This window comes from Acyrthosiphon pisum, chromosome A1 (assembly GCF_005508785.2).
Source record: "Acyrthosiphon pisum isolate AL4f chromosome A1, pea_aphid_22Mar2018_4r6ur, whole genome shotgun sequence".
In the NCBI taxonomy this organism is placed as follows: domain Eukaryota; kingdom Metazoa; phylum Arthropoda; class Insecta; order Hemiptera; family Aphididae; genus Acyrthosiphon; species Acyrthosiphon pisum.
In genome coordinates this window covers 169,431,802-169,448,107 of record NC_042494.1, presented here as the reverse complement: position 1 = coordinate 169,448,107, position 16,306 = coordinate 169,431,802, and the positions used below count along the sequence as shown (strand labels likewise).

General features: G+C 35.6%; 1 protein-coding gene across 1 annotated transcript in view; it reads left to right on the top strand.

Moving 5' to 3' along the window:
* The first annotated feature begins 11,045 nt into the window (after nucleotides 1–11,045).
* Nucleotides 11,046–16,306, top strand: part of LOC103307866 (uncharacterized protein K02A2.6-like) — a 5,803-nt gene continuing 542 nt past the window's right edge. The window contains exons 1-2 of the mRNA XM_008180277.1: nucleotides 11,046–14,286; nucleotides 14,339–15,007. Coding sequence (XP_008178499.1) covers nucleotides 11,046–14,286; nucleotides 14,339–15,007 — 3,910 coding nt within the window. The remainder of the gene's footprint in view (nucleotides 14,287–14,338; nucleotides 15,008–16,306) is intronic.

Sequence of the window (16,306 nt, the reverse complement as noted above, 5' to 3'; positions counted from 1 at the left end):
TTGTATATTATATTATGTATTATTAATATATTATGTACGCCGTGCCGCTCCTACCTTTACTTTCGCGGTTAGCGACAACGATTCCCTTAATTTTATGTTCGGAAGGGGGGGGGGTAAACCCACAATGTATCACCTCGTACAATTATGTCTAAGTAGATTAGGCGCAATAGCACAATATATAAATTTTACACAATAATAATAATAATAATAATAATAATAATAATAATAAATTATCAATGTAAAGCGCCGTGTGCAGTTCAGCACGCGCTACAACCCATAATAATAATAATAATTTGAACAGCAAATGTGTTAATAATTTTACAATATGAACTGATCAACACCTCGGCGCAGGTCACTGGTCAGCACGGTCCTCGCTGGAAATGCGACAGCGTCTTCCTCGTCAACAACCAAAATCGGCACCGCGGCGCAGTTGAACGATGGCCCAGCGTTGACACCTATAATAAATTCGGTGGTGGGCGGTGACACAAGTCGTCAAACTTCGACTAGGTATCTCAAAGTTTACCACGGTATAAACGTGCGCAAATAATATTTAGTGGTTTCAACGGTCAACCCGACTAAATATTAATAATAAATAAGCACAGGGTCAAATGACCACAGCCCAACAACACGACGCGAACCGGCGGTACCTAATATTTTATAGATTGAAGATAAAGAATGTTAAATGGCGAAGAACTTATAGTGACGGGGGATGGCAAAATACTTTTTTTTACTTTTAAAACCTTTTTATATCTTTTTAATTACTTAATTAATTAATACATATTTTTTACCTAATTTTAAATAAAATGTTTTCGATTCAATTTAAAAACAAATGCATATTTTTATCATATTAAGTACCCAATTTTTAGTGGCATATTTTGAGGACTTTTTGCGCATATAAATCCGGTCACTAAATGTATAATAGCTCTTAAATACTCATATTATGCATGTACATGAAGTTGGCCCCCCCACTTTGTCCGAATGCTTTCAAAATACCACCAATTATTTGCAATTATTTGGCGGCATTTTGAAAAAAATCGGACAAAGTTGGGGGCTGGCTAAAAAATTGAAAAATTCGTAAAAAATATAAAAAATGATTTGCAATTAGCAAAACTCGATTTGCAATTAGTTGCAATGAATTTGCAATTATTTAGCGGCATTCTGAAAAAAATCGGACAAAGTGGGGGGCTGGCTAAAAAAATTGAAAAATTCGTAAAAAATATAAAAAATGATTTGCAATTAGCAAAACTCGATTTGCAATTAGTTGCAATGAATTTTCAATTATTTGGCGGCATTTTGAAAAAAATTGGACCAAGTGGGGGGGCTGCATGAAGTTGGCCCCCCAACATTGAATTTGAGTTTACTCAAAGCTGGGTGATTTGCAATTAGCGAAACTGGATTTGCAATTATTTGCAATTAGTTTGAAATTATTTGGTGGTATTTTGAAATCATTCGGACAAAGTGGGGGGGGGGGGCAACTTCATGTATGTTTGTGCACCGGCGCTTTTGCTCCGCAGGGCGTCGCGTCGGGTGTCGAACATTCGCGACGGTGAACCCCGTCCTTCTCACCCACCCGTGATCGCGCTGCCAGCCGCGGGCTGCGATCGTCAACCAGTTCTCTCCGCACGTCCGTGCTTGGCCGGTCGAATGGTCATTTTTCGTACCCGCGCCGTCTTTGTCGTTGATGTTGTGTCCAGATCTGTCCGTTGACACACGCCGTTTTTATACGCGCGTTTTTCCGCTCGTTGTGTTTCATTCGTACTCGGCCGTTTTCGACTTCCACGTGTGTCAACGTGCCAGTCCGTTACTGACTTAGGTAACGTCGTTTCTAGGCTCATCCACCGTAGTGCGTGTTCGGACCCCCTTGTCGTCCATCACCGTACGCGTGAATAATCGGCGATCGCGTTCGTGCGTTATACCGTGTACGCTTATCGCGTCGTTAAGTGCGTCCCCTTTCGCTGATCCATCGTGGGTCGCGATCGGCCGAATTCGGGTTTTTCCCGTACTTTTCCACTGCACCCGGTGGTACGCCGTTACGCCGCGAGCGCCGCACCAGTCAGTGTGCCAATTCCGTCATCGCGGTGCGTTCGAACGTGCACCGTTCCCATCGGGTTGCTGTCCAGTGGTAACCAGTGTTGTCATCGTCGTGTCCAGGGGTCAGCTGTTATCAGTCCAGGCCATTGTCACCACCACCACCGGCAGATAAGATTTACTTTGTTATTGTTTACCTAGTATATATTTGTACATCGCCATTCCCCGTCAGTAGGTCATTGTACGGTATGATCATACCCCCCCGTTTATAACACTATTGTTTTGAATATTTTCTACCTTGTAACAATACAGTTGTCCAGTGCCACCAGTGCACACATTCAATTCGTGTTCGCTTATTTAATAGTATTGTAAGTTGTTAGGTTACCTTACTCTTCTTACACACACAAGTCACTTCAGCTGGCACATACCCGCCGCAAGTGTCGTACGGCCAGCTAACGACCAAAGGTTCAATAGCTCCGTGACGGTGCGCAAACATTTGGTAGCAGAGCGTGGTTAGGAACCTTATGGGGGGTCCCAGCCAAGCGGCGTGTTGAATTGTTAGCTTTTGTGTGACCTGTATAGTGTGCGTACTGTAACATAATCGCGTAAGATGGCCGAGACCAAGAAGGAGTTCATTGAGCGCGAGGAGCGCCGTCGCGCGATCGCAACCCTTAAGCGGGAATCCGCGATTGAGGGTATAAAGGCAGTCCATGCCATGATACCGCGCGCGAATTCCGATCCAGACTTCGTCGCCGAATTCGTTTTAAATGTCGACGGGTTAGATACTGTGTGGTCTCAGTATAAAGCGGAAGATAACACGTTATTAGAATGCCTTGTTAACGTAGGTAAAGCAAGTGAATATGCTCCCGGACAATCAGGTGAATTACGTATTATGATTAATTCCGCGAAGGCCACCACGAACGTCCTTCGTCCGGCTCGTACGGCGCCCACCCTGGGTCGAAACGTCGATAACTCATCATCCGTGTCCGACGCGTCATCCGGTCCAACGTTATCGCGACTTCCGGAAATCCCCCTACCAAAATTTGGAGGTGATTTTCATTTATGGCCGACCTTTTGTGACACATTCACCAAGCAAGTCGGCAGTCGCCAGAACCTGTCGAACGTCGATAAGTTGTATTATTTGACGGGTTGTTTGCATGGTGTAGCCTTGGACGCGATTCGCAGTATACCCGCGTCCGATGACAACTACCAACTGATATGGTCAACGTTGTCCGCGCGTTTTTACCGCCCACGCATGGTCGCTACTTCATTGCTAGAAAAAGTATTAAACGCGCCGTCGTCGTCGCAGGAGTCATTGCACGACTTATCCGTTTTTTTGTCTACATTCGACGAAAATATTTCTTTATTATCCGCGATGGACATTCCCGACCTCGGGTCGTTCATTTTGTTTACTTCGGCTTTCCGTGCGTTACCACTCGCTACTCGCAAATTATTTGAATCCACCATGAAAAATAACGACGTTTATCCATCAGTCGATAAACTACTGAAATTCGTGCGGGATCGTATTACTGTATTAGAAAATGTGGGCGAGCCCCGGAAGACTAGTGCCAAGCCGAAGCCGTTCAATTCGTGTTCGCTTATTTAATAGTATTGTAAGTTGTTAGGTTACCTTACTCTTCTTACACACACAATTCACTTCAGCTGGCACATACCCGCCGCAAGTGTCGTACGGCCAGCTAACGACCAAAGGTTCAATAGCTCCGTGACGGTGCGCAAACAATGTACATATATTATGCCACATTTTTCATCGGCTGAACTATTATATGAGCATTTGAGCAGCTTGCCCATGTTACCACTCGCTCGGACAAAAAAATCGAAAATATCCCTCGCCATGTTGTACAAAACCACCTTGGGTAGTTGGGTAGACCTCGGAATTAAAAAAAAGTGCAAAATAAAATTATAGTTTTTCTGGTTCGAACGCAGTTTTTTTTATAGGCTTATGTAGGTAATGTAGTAAACCGACGGAGTCACTTTACTATATTTTAAAGTGCCATAAGTACATATTATTAATTATTGTGCACATTAAATTATATAATTATATAAAATATATAATTTTTTGTGTAAAATAATGAACAAGTTCATTAAAACACCTTTTCGCCAAAAACAGCGCGACAAATCTATAAATCATAGAAATAATTGCCAAGTACCGCGCATGGTCAATTTGACAATAACAATATCTGTGTCGGCATCCTTTAATTATTATAGTCACCTACTAGAGTCTACCGTGTATGTTTTTATCCATATAGATTTTATATAAATACAGGATTAGATCCATTACACATTTAGAATTAGCTTAACTCTTACACTTGTAAGACTAAGTTGGTCGGAGAGCTCGCCCTTCATATCACCGCCAACCTAAGTCTATTTTTCCATTACTTTTTAACTAGTGTTAATAATTAATTTCTCGGGAAGATACTTTTCGGACTGTCCTCAAGTTTATATATTTAACTTAAAACATTATACTTTTAAACATAATAAAATACTTATAATTATTTACTGTGTTACTTGTTACCTACTCTGCAACCTCTCCTATGAAAAACCTATTTATCATCAACGTCGTCGAATTCAAAATTGTAAGAGTTTGTGAGGGTTAGTGACACGCTAACTATATTTAAAATAGAGTCAGAAATTTAAGTCAGAATTTGGCGATAGGATTTAGTTTCGAAATTATGGCCTTCACCATAAAAATGGAGTTCGAAATTTACGTATTCACGTATCACTCTAGTTCACTGGGCCTTTTACAAATAGCTATTAATGTTTTTCGGGCATACGGATGACCTATCAAGTAAACTTTACCTCGTTAGTTGAAGTTTAAGTAACACAATAAGACGTATTGTGGTTCCCTTCACCTACTGGCCCCAGTCGCCAGACTCGATGGCCAGTTAAAGTAACATTAGTATATTATATATTATATCTATAGGTATAGTGTCTCCTTCTACCTGCCGTCACCGGTCGTCAAACTCAAAGTGAGGCATTAAATTAGTGTTCCGCGCATGGGTATAAACGTAAAATCGCAAACTTTGGAAGTTTATAAGTTATAACTTAACTTCCGAAATAATGGTTTCCGCAAACATATTCGAAATAGGTAAGCGATGAAAAACACGTATTTATTTTTAAAAAAATTGGAAATTCGTGAGGGGCGTGGTAAAGTGAATTTTAGCCAATTGTGCTAATGCGTGAAAACGCAGAATACGAAACTTCTTTAGGCTATAGCTATAAAAATAGGTCTGGCTAAACAATACTGATTACACCATCGTTCTTAACTCGTTGAAGTACATAAGTTTAAAAAAAAAAACAATCAATATTCATATTAGGCGCGATAACGGTTAAACTATAGGTACAGCGTTGTTTGTAGGTATATGCGTAAAACACCGAAAATCGTGACCTTCGTAAGGTTATAATTTAAAAACTAATGATTTTTGCCCACTAATTTTTGCACCATCGTTCTTAACTAGTTATGTAATACATATAGCTACCTAGATTTCCGAAAAAAAAATTTGAAAAATTTCTGTCGGTGCTAAACTTGCCAATCTTTTAAAAATCTAATATGTCCACGGTGGAAAAAATGAAATCATCGGGTCTATTAAAAATCTAATTAATTCGAGTCTGGTGAAGAAAATAAAACTAACCTGTATTAGCGTCTTGCACTTTTTCATCTCGTTCGAATTCTTCCATCTCGTCGTTGGATATCGTGCTGGGTCCACCAGCCGGGACATTGGGAACAAAAATCCCAGGCGCAATCTGGATATCTCCCTGTAGTGCAGCCAGTGAAGGTCGGACAATACGAGGCGCGAACTGTATAACATTCTGTGGTGTAGGCTGAACGACAATCGGTGTAGCAGGCCGAGCCACGGATTGACGATGAGCCGGAACGTTAACAACACCTGATAAAAAAATATCAGGTATATGTATTAATATTGAATGAATAGAAAAATAGACAAGATTGCAGAAAAACAAAAATACTTACCATGAATGTCCTTCAAATGTCTATTGAGATTCGACTTGCAGTTAAATGTTAAAACGCATGCAGTGCAAGGAAAACGAAATATGGCATGGCGTTTTATGTGGATGATCAAATTATGTTTCGTGCTGAAAATCATATGGCACAGATCGCAAATAAACATATTATTAAGGTAAAAACGAATGCAAAGCAAAATATAATGATTACAAATTAAACTCTGATCGATAATAATAGTAAATCTGTTGAATGAATCATAAGGACTGTGAAAAAACGGAGAGAACAAAAGCAAGGTGTGTGTACAAGTAACCATAACACACTAACAGTCTGACTTTACTGCACTATACGGCGCCAGATGACGGAGCAAGTGTCCAGAAATCTCGAAATTTATTGGAGAGGGTAGAATTTCAAGCCATGGATGACCAAAATATGAATTGGGTATTTACAATGATAAATTTCTATATCACTAGATAATTCCAGTTATTTTGGGGATCACTGTTTTTCGATACAATTCCAGGTATCGGGTATGTGAGTATGTATATACCCGATGGATCCGACGGAACGGGTCGTCCCGACAACAATAGGAGATGTTTCCCGTATGCGGCATTTGTAAAACGCCTGGGTTACAATAGATTTCGACCCAATTGTTCGCGCCACTCTGTTTCGTTTTGGCAATTCATGTGATGTGTTGGCATGCATGCTCTGATAGGGCGCTCGTGTTTAATTATTATCATTCCAAATTCATATCAACAATTCAAAATGTTTTCTTTTGCAAAATAACGATATTCTAATAAGCAGGGGCGGACTTACCATTTTTCCGCCCCTAGGAATTACAACACTAGCGCTCCGTACATCCGCGTGCTCCCACGGGGGGGGGGGGGAGTAATGTTCCATGATATAAAACAAAACTATAAACATTTTATTTAGGTATTTTTATATTTATACATACCGACTAAACAAATAAATATTAATACAATTTTGCATAGGTACATATTATTATTTGTACATATTGTACACTTGTACAATAATTAAATCATTTTGCGCCTTGATTTATCTGTAGCAAAATTATCTATGATTTAGTGGTGAGCACTCTAGTCTCTATAATCGAAACCGATTAGCAGATTTCTGAGCAGTATGCAGTATGCACTATGCAGGAGACGGGCGACAGTGCCAGCGTCGCGCGTCGTCGCAATGTTTATTATTATTAATTACTTTATCAAGACATCTGATTTTCAGAATTAATTCCAGTATTCTAATTATTGTGGTGCCGGGTGCGTGGTTAGGTGGGTCATTCCAGTAAGCACTGTGCGAGCTGTACCCCACCTAGCTAGTAGAGCGGCTATATACAATGTACCCGGCGGCTCGAGGCAGTATATTTGACTACCTTGGCTGGCGTTTTGCGCGTGCGCCATTCACAATATAGTACGTGTTTACGACACACACCTGTATACCACCTCCCATGCATTAACATAGGCAACGTCGGCAACTGCCTCGTAGATTGTCAATGTCGCAGGATTAAACTCAAACGGCAAGGTTATTGTAGCTTATAAATTAAAACGTTACTGCGACGTGACTACGTGAGCCATTCTCCAGTTCCATGCAAGTTGTATACGAAAAAAAAATAATATAAAATATAAATGTAGGTTAGGTTGTTATGAAATTATAAAAAGCTAAAAAGTAAAAATTAACTAAAAAATTGCGCCCCAAAAAATATTGCGCCCTAGGCACGTGCCTTGGTGGCCTATAGGTAAATCCGCCCCTGATTGTATTAGTATTATTTATCAACACTGTGTGAATTATTTTTTTATTATAAATAGAGAAAATTGACAACAATAAACCAAACAAAATTTCTATACCTCATAGCGTTTTGAAATTTATGATAATTAAAAGCGCAAGTGCATACTTTATGTCTTTATCCTTCTTGGAAAAAGTGTTGAGTGCGCGTACACCAATATACTTCTAAAGATAATAGGTACCTACTATAATAGATAAATGTACATCGGTTGTACAGTGGGTTATGTCTAGCAAAAAATAGTTACTAACATACTGAGAAATTTAACCATATGCCACTACCTATGTACAATATTGAATATAATGATATTATTTTATATTAAATTCATATTTTATTAAAACTTACCAAGTATAAAATTCATCTCGATGCACAAGTGTAGCTGTAGAACGTGATGCCGACCATCATTCGAGGATTAATGAAATAAAAGGCTTTGTCCCCATAAGGTTTTTCGTTAAAAATCCTATGGTCGATGATTAACAATGGTGCGCGCTGAGGGAAATTAGACGGAACGCCTATTGTAGAATTTGGTGATTACGAAAGGACTTAGTTGTACCGTGTACGCAGTGCTGGATCTAGGAAATTTTACGCCCGGAGTAATAAAAAATGCAGCGCCCTTACTTAGGTGGATGTACCTACACAGGTACGGGATGCGCTGGGTGTCAACGCAAAACAAAATGTTTAAATACAAATCAAAAAGTATATTTTTATATTACAAATATTTTTATTGAAACCATAGTTTTCATATAAGTATACCGTGTTTCAGCGAAAACTGGTTACACTCTGTAACTCACTTATCCTACATTGCTCAGTACCATATACATATATTTTGGAATTCTATCTGCGGGAGATTGATGATCCCACGGTCTAGTTTCATGTCCCGCAAACAGAACTCAAAAATATGTGTAGGGTATACCGTACGGCGTACACACACGGTATAGTACAGAATATAATATGCCAATATTATACTTGAAATAATTAAATGCATATTCGAAAGTACCTATTTGAAAGAATTCTTTAATATAGAATACATTAACATTATAATTTTTACCAACAACATTTTTTGAATTATAATAATTATGTACAACTGAAAATGTCTGACAATAAAAACCGTCTACGGCCAGCTAATGAGTCTTAAAATCTTAGATAAATCTTAGGTATTCTAAATAATATCGTAACCACTTACACTTGGGCCACAATTAATATAGGTATAACAAATATTAGTTGCTTGTTTTTTTTAAATATTAATAAATAACTTTAAATTACAATGAAAGGTCATAAATTAAATTAAATAAATAAAACTAATTAGGTCCAGTAAGTTGTACTTATAAAGAGGCAGGGTGTACTGATAAAGTGTCAAGTTGTAGGGCCTGACAAAGTGTCGACATTGTGCTTAAGAAGTTTGGAATCTTCTTTTGTCTGTCTTTCCTTGCACCATTCGGATATAGCAAACTCATTTTCAGCTAGGTACAAACAAATAAACAATAATCATTTTAGTCAATCATTTTTTTTCTTATATTTTGTTATGTCAGGTTAAATTAGCTGTTTTTAAGGTTTTTTGTATCAATAAATTAAATAAAACAATGTACGAAGCCAGTATGGGCATTAACGAGCTAATAAGTTATTAGTTAAGTTTGAATTTAAGTTAATTTTAACTTATTAGTTTGCTGTTTTAATTAATTTAACTATAACTTAATCCATTTTTATCTAGTATGTTAACTTAAAATCAACTTAATATATTATTTTTAATATTCCCAATCAGTTGATTTTGAATTTTCAGAAATTTTTCTGAAAAATATTATTTATTTAATTTATAAGTTAGTAGAATATAGAAAATATTATCAGAAAAAAAGGTACATTTACAAAGAATTTCGTATATAATTTTTTTAATAAAAACCAATATCAGTAATATGTCATATTAATTAGGAAATAATAAATAATAATATAGGGGTAATTATATACCTAACACTAATTGTCCGTATAAAAAGACATAGTTCTCAAAGCTATGATTTATAATACCCATTTATTGGGTACTCATTAGTTATTACTTATTATTTATTGATTTATTTTGTAATAAAATAATTTCATTACAAAAATACCTACCTACCTATACGTATCATACATTTATACATTATTAGTTCATACCACGGTTATCGGATTCAAATAATGATTATAAACTCTTCTTTTTGACAATTATTTGTCTAACACAAATATTAAATATCCTTCAGATTTGCTAAATACACATAAAGAAACATATATTATAAGTATAATACTGCCATCCCTTCATCTGCACATATTGAGCGGCTTTTTAGTGCTAGAGGACAGTTACTAAACAGTAAACAAGAGAAGAGGGTCAAGGGAAGATCAAAATTTTGATGACACATTGCTATTAAAATTTAATAGATATTGTTGCGGAGTGGACTGCGTAAGTTTCCGTTGCTGGTTACTTCGGATATTCAGGTTTTCAAGCTTAATTAATTAAATCAATTATTCAGACGAAATTGAGCTATAAAATATAAAATTCGTTTATTTTCACTTTACTACAACGATACGGAGTCAACATGAACACGTTCGCTATTTATCGACGACTAACTATCTACAATATAATAAATACCGATCAAAGGTAAAACCGTCGGCCTCACTAGCCGATAACAATAATATCATTACGGTTTCTAGATACAGATATTTTCAATAAAAATATAGTGGTTCATTATAATTTTTAAATGATTGAGTAATTTATTTTTTGAGTTTTAATTGTTACAATACAGTACCTAAGCACATTTACGCTAAAATTTAAATTTAAATGAATCCAGAGTGAAATATAGATTTCTAAAATGATATGTAAAAATGATATGTTTCTTTATGCATATGTATATTAATATCCAAGTGATTAACACGTCTTATTATTTATTTTAATACCTTTTCAATGTATTTTTTTTTTGAATGAAGTTACCTTATTAATTGAAGTGAAGTTAAGTTTGTAACAGTTTGGCTACACTGCTTGGCCGGCTGTTCTGCCTTATAGGTTATATTTTGTATTATATTAATTAATTATGTTGCTAAGAAATGTTGTAAAAGCACATTTACTCTTTTGTTCGGTTCTCTATGTAATAAAGTACTAAAGTGTCATTACTCAGGTGTCATGTGTGTAATTATTGTTTGGTTACCTCTACAATATTGTACATTGGCGACGAAGGCAAAATGGTAGACTTTTTATTATAAAATACGTTAATAGTGGACATCGAAGTAATGGCTCCAGACAAGTTCCACTTGTTTGGTAGTATTGGTACTGTTTCGGAGTTTGAAGTGACGGATGATTGGAAATTGTACCAGGAAAGACTGGAACAATATTTCCTCGCTAATGCCATTGAAGAAGGAAGGAAGGTTCCTGTATTACTGTCAGTAGTTGGATTAAATACTTACAAGATAATTAAGGATTTGAGTGATCCGGTTTTACCTAAAGATAGACCGTATACAGAAATTTGTGATTTGTTAAATGGTCATTTTTCTCCAGCAGTTTCGGTATTTCGAAAACGGATAGAGTTTTATAATCTTCGACAAGGTGAAGTTGAAACTTGTGGAAATTGGTATGCAAAACTGAAAAATGCAGCCATCGAGTGTAAATTTGGTGCAAAACTAAATGATGTACTCAAGGATAAGTTTGTATCTGGATTAAGAGCAGGAAAAGTGTTGGACCGACTCTGTGAAGAGGATCCTGAAACAAAAACGTTAAAGACTATGGTCGAACTGGCGCTGAAGTATGAATCAACGGTTGTTAATTCAGTCAGGGACATTAACGTGGTGAATACTTACAAGGGCAAAAATTACAGACACTATGTAGACAAGAGGGCACCTAAGAACTATAAGAACATGGGCAATGAAAATGCGACAACAGTTACAACAGGAGCAGCGAAGCTGGGACCGTCTACTACAAGTAAAGCAGCCTGTTTTGCATGCGGTAAGAGCAACCATAAATTTTCTGAATGCAGGTACAAAGAGTTTATTTGCAATGTATGTAAGACCAAAGGTCATTTAGCAAAAGTGTGTAAGAGTAGGAAAAACAACTATAAGGTTAAGTCTAATAATTATGTTAACTCTGAGGAAACTCAGAAATTGGATAGCTTGGGTATGGATTTTATTAATATGTTTAGTTTAAATGAAGTTAATTTCTGTGAACCTTTTATAATTAAAATGTTAGTTAATGGGGTACAGTTAGAAATGGAACTAGACACTGGTGCAGGAGTGTCAGTTTTACCAGAAAATATTTTAAAAGGAAAATTAAGAATGTATGAGATTAAACCTACCTTTGTGAAACTCAAGGCTTATGATGGAGCAATAATTGAACCGATTGGTGAAGTGGAAATGTGTGTCGATTATAAATCAATAAAAAAAAAGTGTAAGTTTTTGGTTGTTTCAAGTGATAATAAACCGTTGGTTGGTCGAGATATCATGGCAGAGTTTGGTATTGGAGTTAACAACCTGATTAATGTTAACAGTAGGAAGTTAAATTTGGATAAGTTGTTACATGAATTTAAGGATATTTTTAGTGAAGAGATTGGTACTTACAATTTTGAAAAAATTAATTTGAAGCTTAAGCCAGATTCAAGTCCAGTATTTGTCAAACCAAGAATGGTTCCTTTTGCGTTTAAAGTTAAAGTAGAAGAGGAGTTAAGTAGATTAGAGAAGGAAGGTGTCATTACCTTAGTGGATAATAATGATTGGGGAACACCCTTGGTGCCTGTGCTAAAAAATAATGGAGAAATAAGAATTTGTGGTGATTATAAAACTACAGTGAATAAGTTTTTAGAGGATGTTAAGCACCCTCTGCCCAAGGTAGAAGAGTTATTTGTAGCTTTACAAGGTGGAAAAACTTTTTCAAAAATTGATTTTAGAAATGCATATAATCAATTGGTGTTAGATGAAGAGACAAGAAGACTTCTGGCTTGGAGCACACATAAAGGAATTTATTTGGTAAATAGGTTGCCATATGGAACCAAACCAGCATGTGCAGTTTTCCAGAAAATAGTTGAAAAAGTTTTGCTTGGTTTAAAGAACACAATGAATTTTTTGGATGATGTGATAGTAACTGGTGCTACGGATGAAGAGCATACTGATAATTTAAAAGCAGTTTTTAGTAGGCTAAAAGAAGCAGGTTTTCGTGTGAACTTGAGTAAATGCAGTTTTTTTCAAGAAGAGATTCATTACTTAGGTCATATAATATGTGCTAAAGGTCTTAAGAAAGATAAATCTAAGATGGAGGCGATTAGGTTAGCCCCTAGACCACAAAATGTGCATGAAGTAAGAGCTTTTGCAGGCATGGTAAATTACTATGGTAAATTTATTAAAAACTTGTCAGGTTTAATGGAACCCATTTATCAATTATTAAAAAAAGGACAACAGTTTATTTGGTCTGATAAATGTGAGAAGGTTTTTTGTAAAGCGAAAGAGTTAATGTGTTCGGATGACATTTTGGTGCATTATGACCCTTCTTTGGAACTAGTATTGAGTTGTGATGCTTCTCAAAAAGGCATAGGTGCAGTGTTATCTTGTATTTTACCTGGTGGCATAGAAAAACCTGTTACATACATATCAAGAGTTTTAAATGAAACGGAACAAAAGTACTCAGTTATTATCAAGGAGGCGTTGGTAATTTTTTGGGCGGTTCGAAAACTAAATCAGTATTTGCTAGGAAAAAAATTTGTTTTGAGGACAGATCATAAGCCTTTGTTGGCAATATTTGGAGAAAAGAAAGGTATACCAGTTATGGCAGCGGGCAAGTTACAACGTTGGGCTATGTTTTTAGCTGGTTTTGATTATAATATTGTTTATATTAAGGGAAGCGAAAATGGTGCGGCTGACGGATTATCTAGACGTCCTTTAGAAGTGAAAGAGGAGGACTTAGGTGAGGATTATTTGAAATTTGTCGAAAGGTCCTGTCCTATTGATGCTTGCATGATTAGAGTTGAAACAAAAAAAGATAGGATTCTAAGTGCAGTTTTATCAGTTATTAATGGCGATACAGTGTTAGAAGAAATGTCAGCAGAAATGAAAACTTTTATTAATAAAAAAGATGAGTTATACGTTGAAGAAGGAATTATTATGTGGGGTTATAGAGTTGTCATACCAAAAGTTTTACAGGAAGGATTACTTAATGAGTTACATGGTGCACACATGGGTGCAGCTAAAATGAAGAATCTAGCTAGAACTTATTTTTGGTGGCCAAATTTAGATAAAGATATTGAAAAGTTTGTTAGTAGTTGTATTTTATGTGTTGAGGCAAGACCGAACCCACCATTAGCCAAGTTAATTAAGTGGCCAGATAGTGTTGGTGTTTTCGACAGAGTGCACATTGATTTTTTGGGTCCAGTCTCTGGAAAAATGTTTTTTATTTTAACTGATGCTTTTTCTAAGTGGCCTGAAATTTATGAAATGCCTAGGACAGATTCGAAATTCATGATAGACAAACTCAAAGATATTTTTGCAAGGTATGGTTTGCCAAATAAGATTGTGTCTGATAATGGTCCACAGTTTTTTTTCGGCAGAATATAGAGAATTTTGTCATCGTAATGGTATTAGAGTGATAACTTCACCACCGTTTCATCCATCTACAAACGGGGCAGCCGAAAATGCTGTTAAAACTTTCAAAGCTTGTTTGTTGAAGTTTATTAAGGACAGTGGTAAAGGCATGTCAGTTAGTTCTGTGATTAGTAGGTATTTATTTAACTATAGGAACACACCGCATTGGGTAACTGGAGAATGCCCTTCAATGTTAATGTTTGGCAGAAAAGTGCGTACTAGGTTGGATTTATTAAGGGAGTTCGGAGGTAGAAAGGATGATCAGTTTAAAAATTTCAAAGGAAAAAGAGAAGTAGAATTTGAGGAAGGTGAAATGTGTTTTGCCAGAGATTACAAAAATCCTAATAAGAGATCTTGGAAAAAGGGAGTAGTTGAAGAGGTTCTTGGAAAAAGAATTTATTTAGTGAAGATACTAGAGAGTAATGTGGTATGGAAAAGACACTTAGATCAAATGATCAAGGCTGGTGACTTCTATAGGAACCCAAGTGAGAACTTAGATTATGAAAATGAACAAAATAGTGATGTGAGTAAACAATTAGATGATGAATTAGAGAAGGAGATAGTAAAAGAAAAGTTGGACTTAGTACTAGGTGAAGCTTCAGTTGAGACTCCTAAGAGTGATGAAATTGGTAGATGTGAGAGACGACCTGGACTAAGGGGAAATATAAAAAAAAGTAATTAAGTTAGATCTATAAGATTTTAAATGTGTATTATGATTAATATTATTATGTTATTTTTTTTTATTGTATTAATTATATTATGTTGATTATGTCTGTGTTATGATTATGTTATTACTAGGTACAAATCTTAGGGCAGAGATATGTAACAGTTTGGCTACACTGCTTGGCCGGCTGTTCTGCCTTATAGGTTATATTTTGTATTATATTAATTAATTATGTTGCTAAGAAATGTTGTAAAAGCACATTTACTCTTTTGTTCGGTTCTCTATGTAATAAAGTACTAAAGTGTCATTACTCAGGTGTCATGTGTGTAATTATTATTTGGTTACCTCTACAATATTGTATAGGTGGGAATTTAATACTCTTAATATTATTAGATATAACACTACCAACTTTAGAGAAAAAGCTATTAAACTCATGTGCAATGTTATCATTACCAGTTATTTTTTCGCCATCATTATTTAAAAGACAGCTAACAACTGTGTTCTTCCGCTTATTACAATATGAAACATCTTTGATTAGATTCCAAATTTTTTTTGAGTCTGATCCCGCAAGTATAATAAGTTTTTGATAGTACATGTTTCTGGCTAGCTTAATTGTACTATTTAGCATATTTCTATAATTAACAAATTTACGTTTAAGTAACGTATTAAATGGTTGTTTAAGTAATTTCGCATAGAGTTTTTCACGATTTCTAATTGACGTTATTAACCCTTTGGTAATCCATGGTTTTAATTTTTTATATTTAGATCTACTATGCTTAACGTTGGTTGAAGATAAATTAATAAAAGAATTTAGTACCTGATTAAATTTTTCAAGAAGCGTATCTATACAGCTATAGTTATATAGCCAATCCCAATTCTCGGTACTAATAAGCATATTAAGAAGATCAAAATTAATGAAGATTCGTTCAATATCATGAACGGTATTTTTAATTTCACTGAACTATAGCGTCTCGTTAATAATAATAGTGCAAAAGTGGTCAGTAATATTACATTTAAGAATATACGCATACAATCTACCGGAATCAAAGATATTATTGTCAGCTGTGGGTTTATATTGTTTTATAAAAATATGATCAATGCATGTTTTAGAATTTCCACTTACTCTAGTAAAATCATTTATTGTCGAAGTATAACCAAATTTGGCCCAAGTGTTTAAATATGAATTAGATTCATAAGATTGGAAAATAAATTGATATTAATGTCCCACAGATTATATGATTACTTTTAAAATCATTATCTGAAAGGTAGC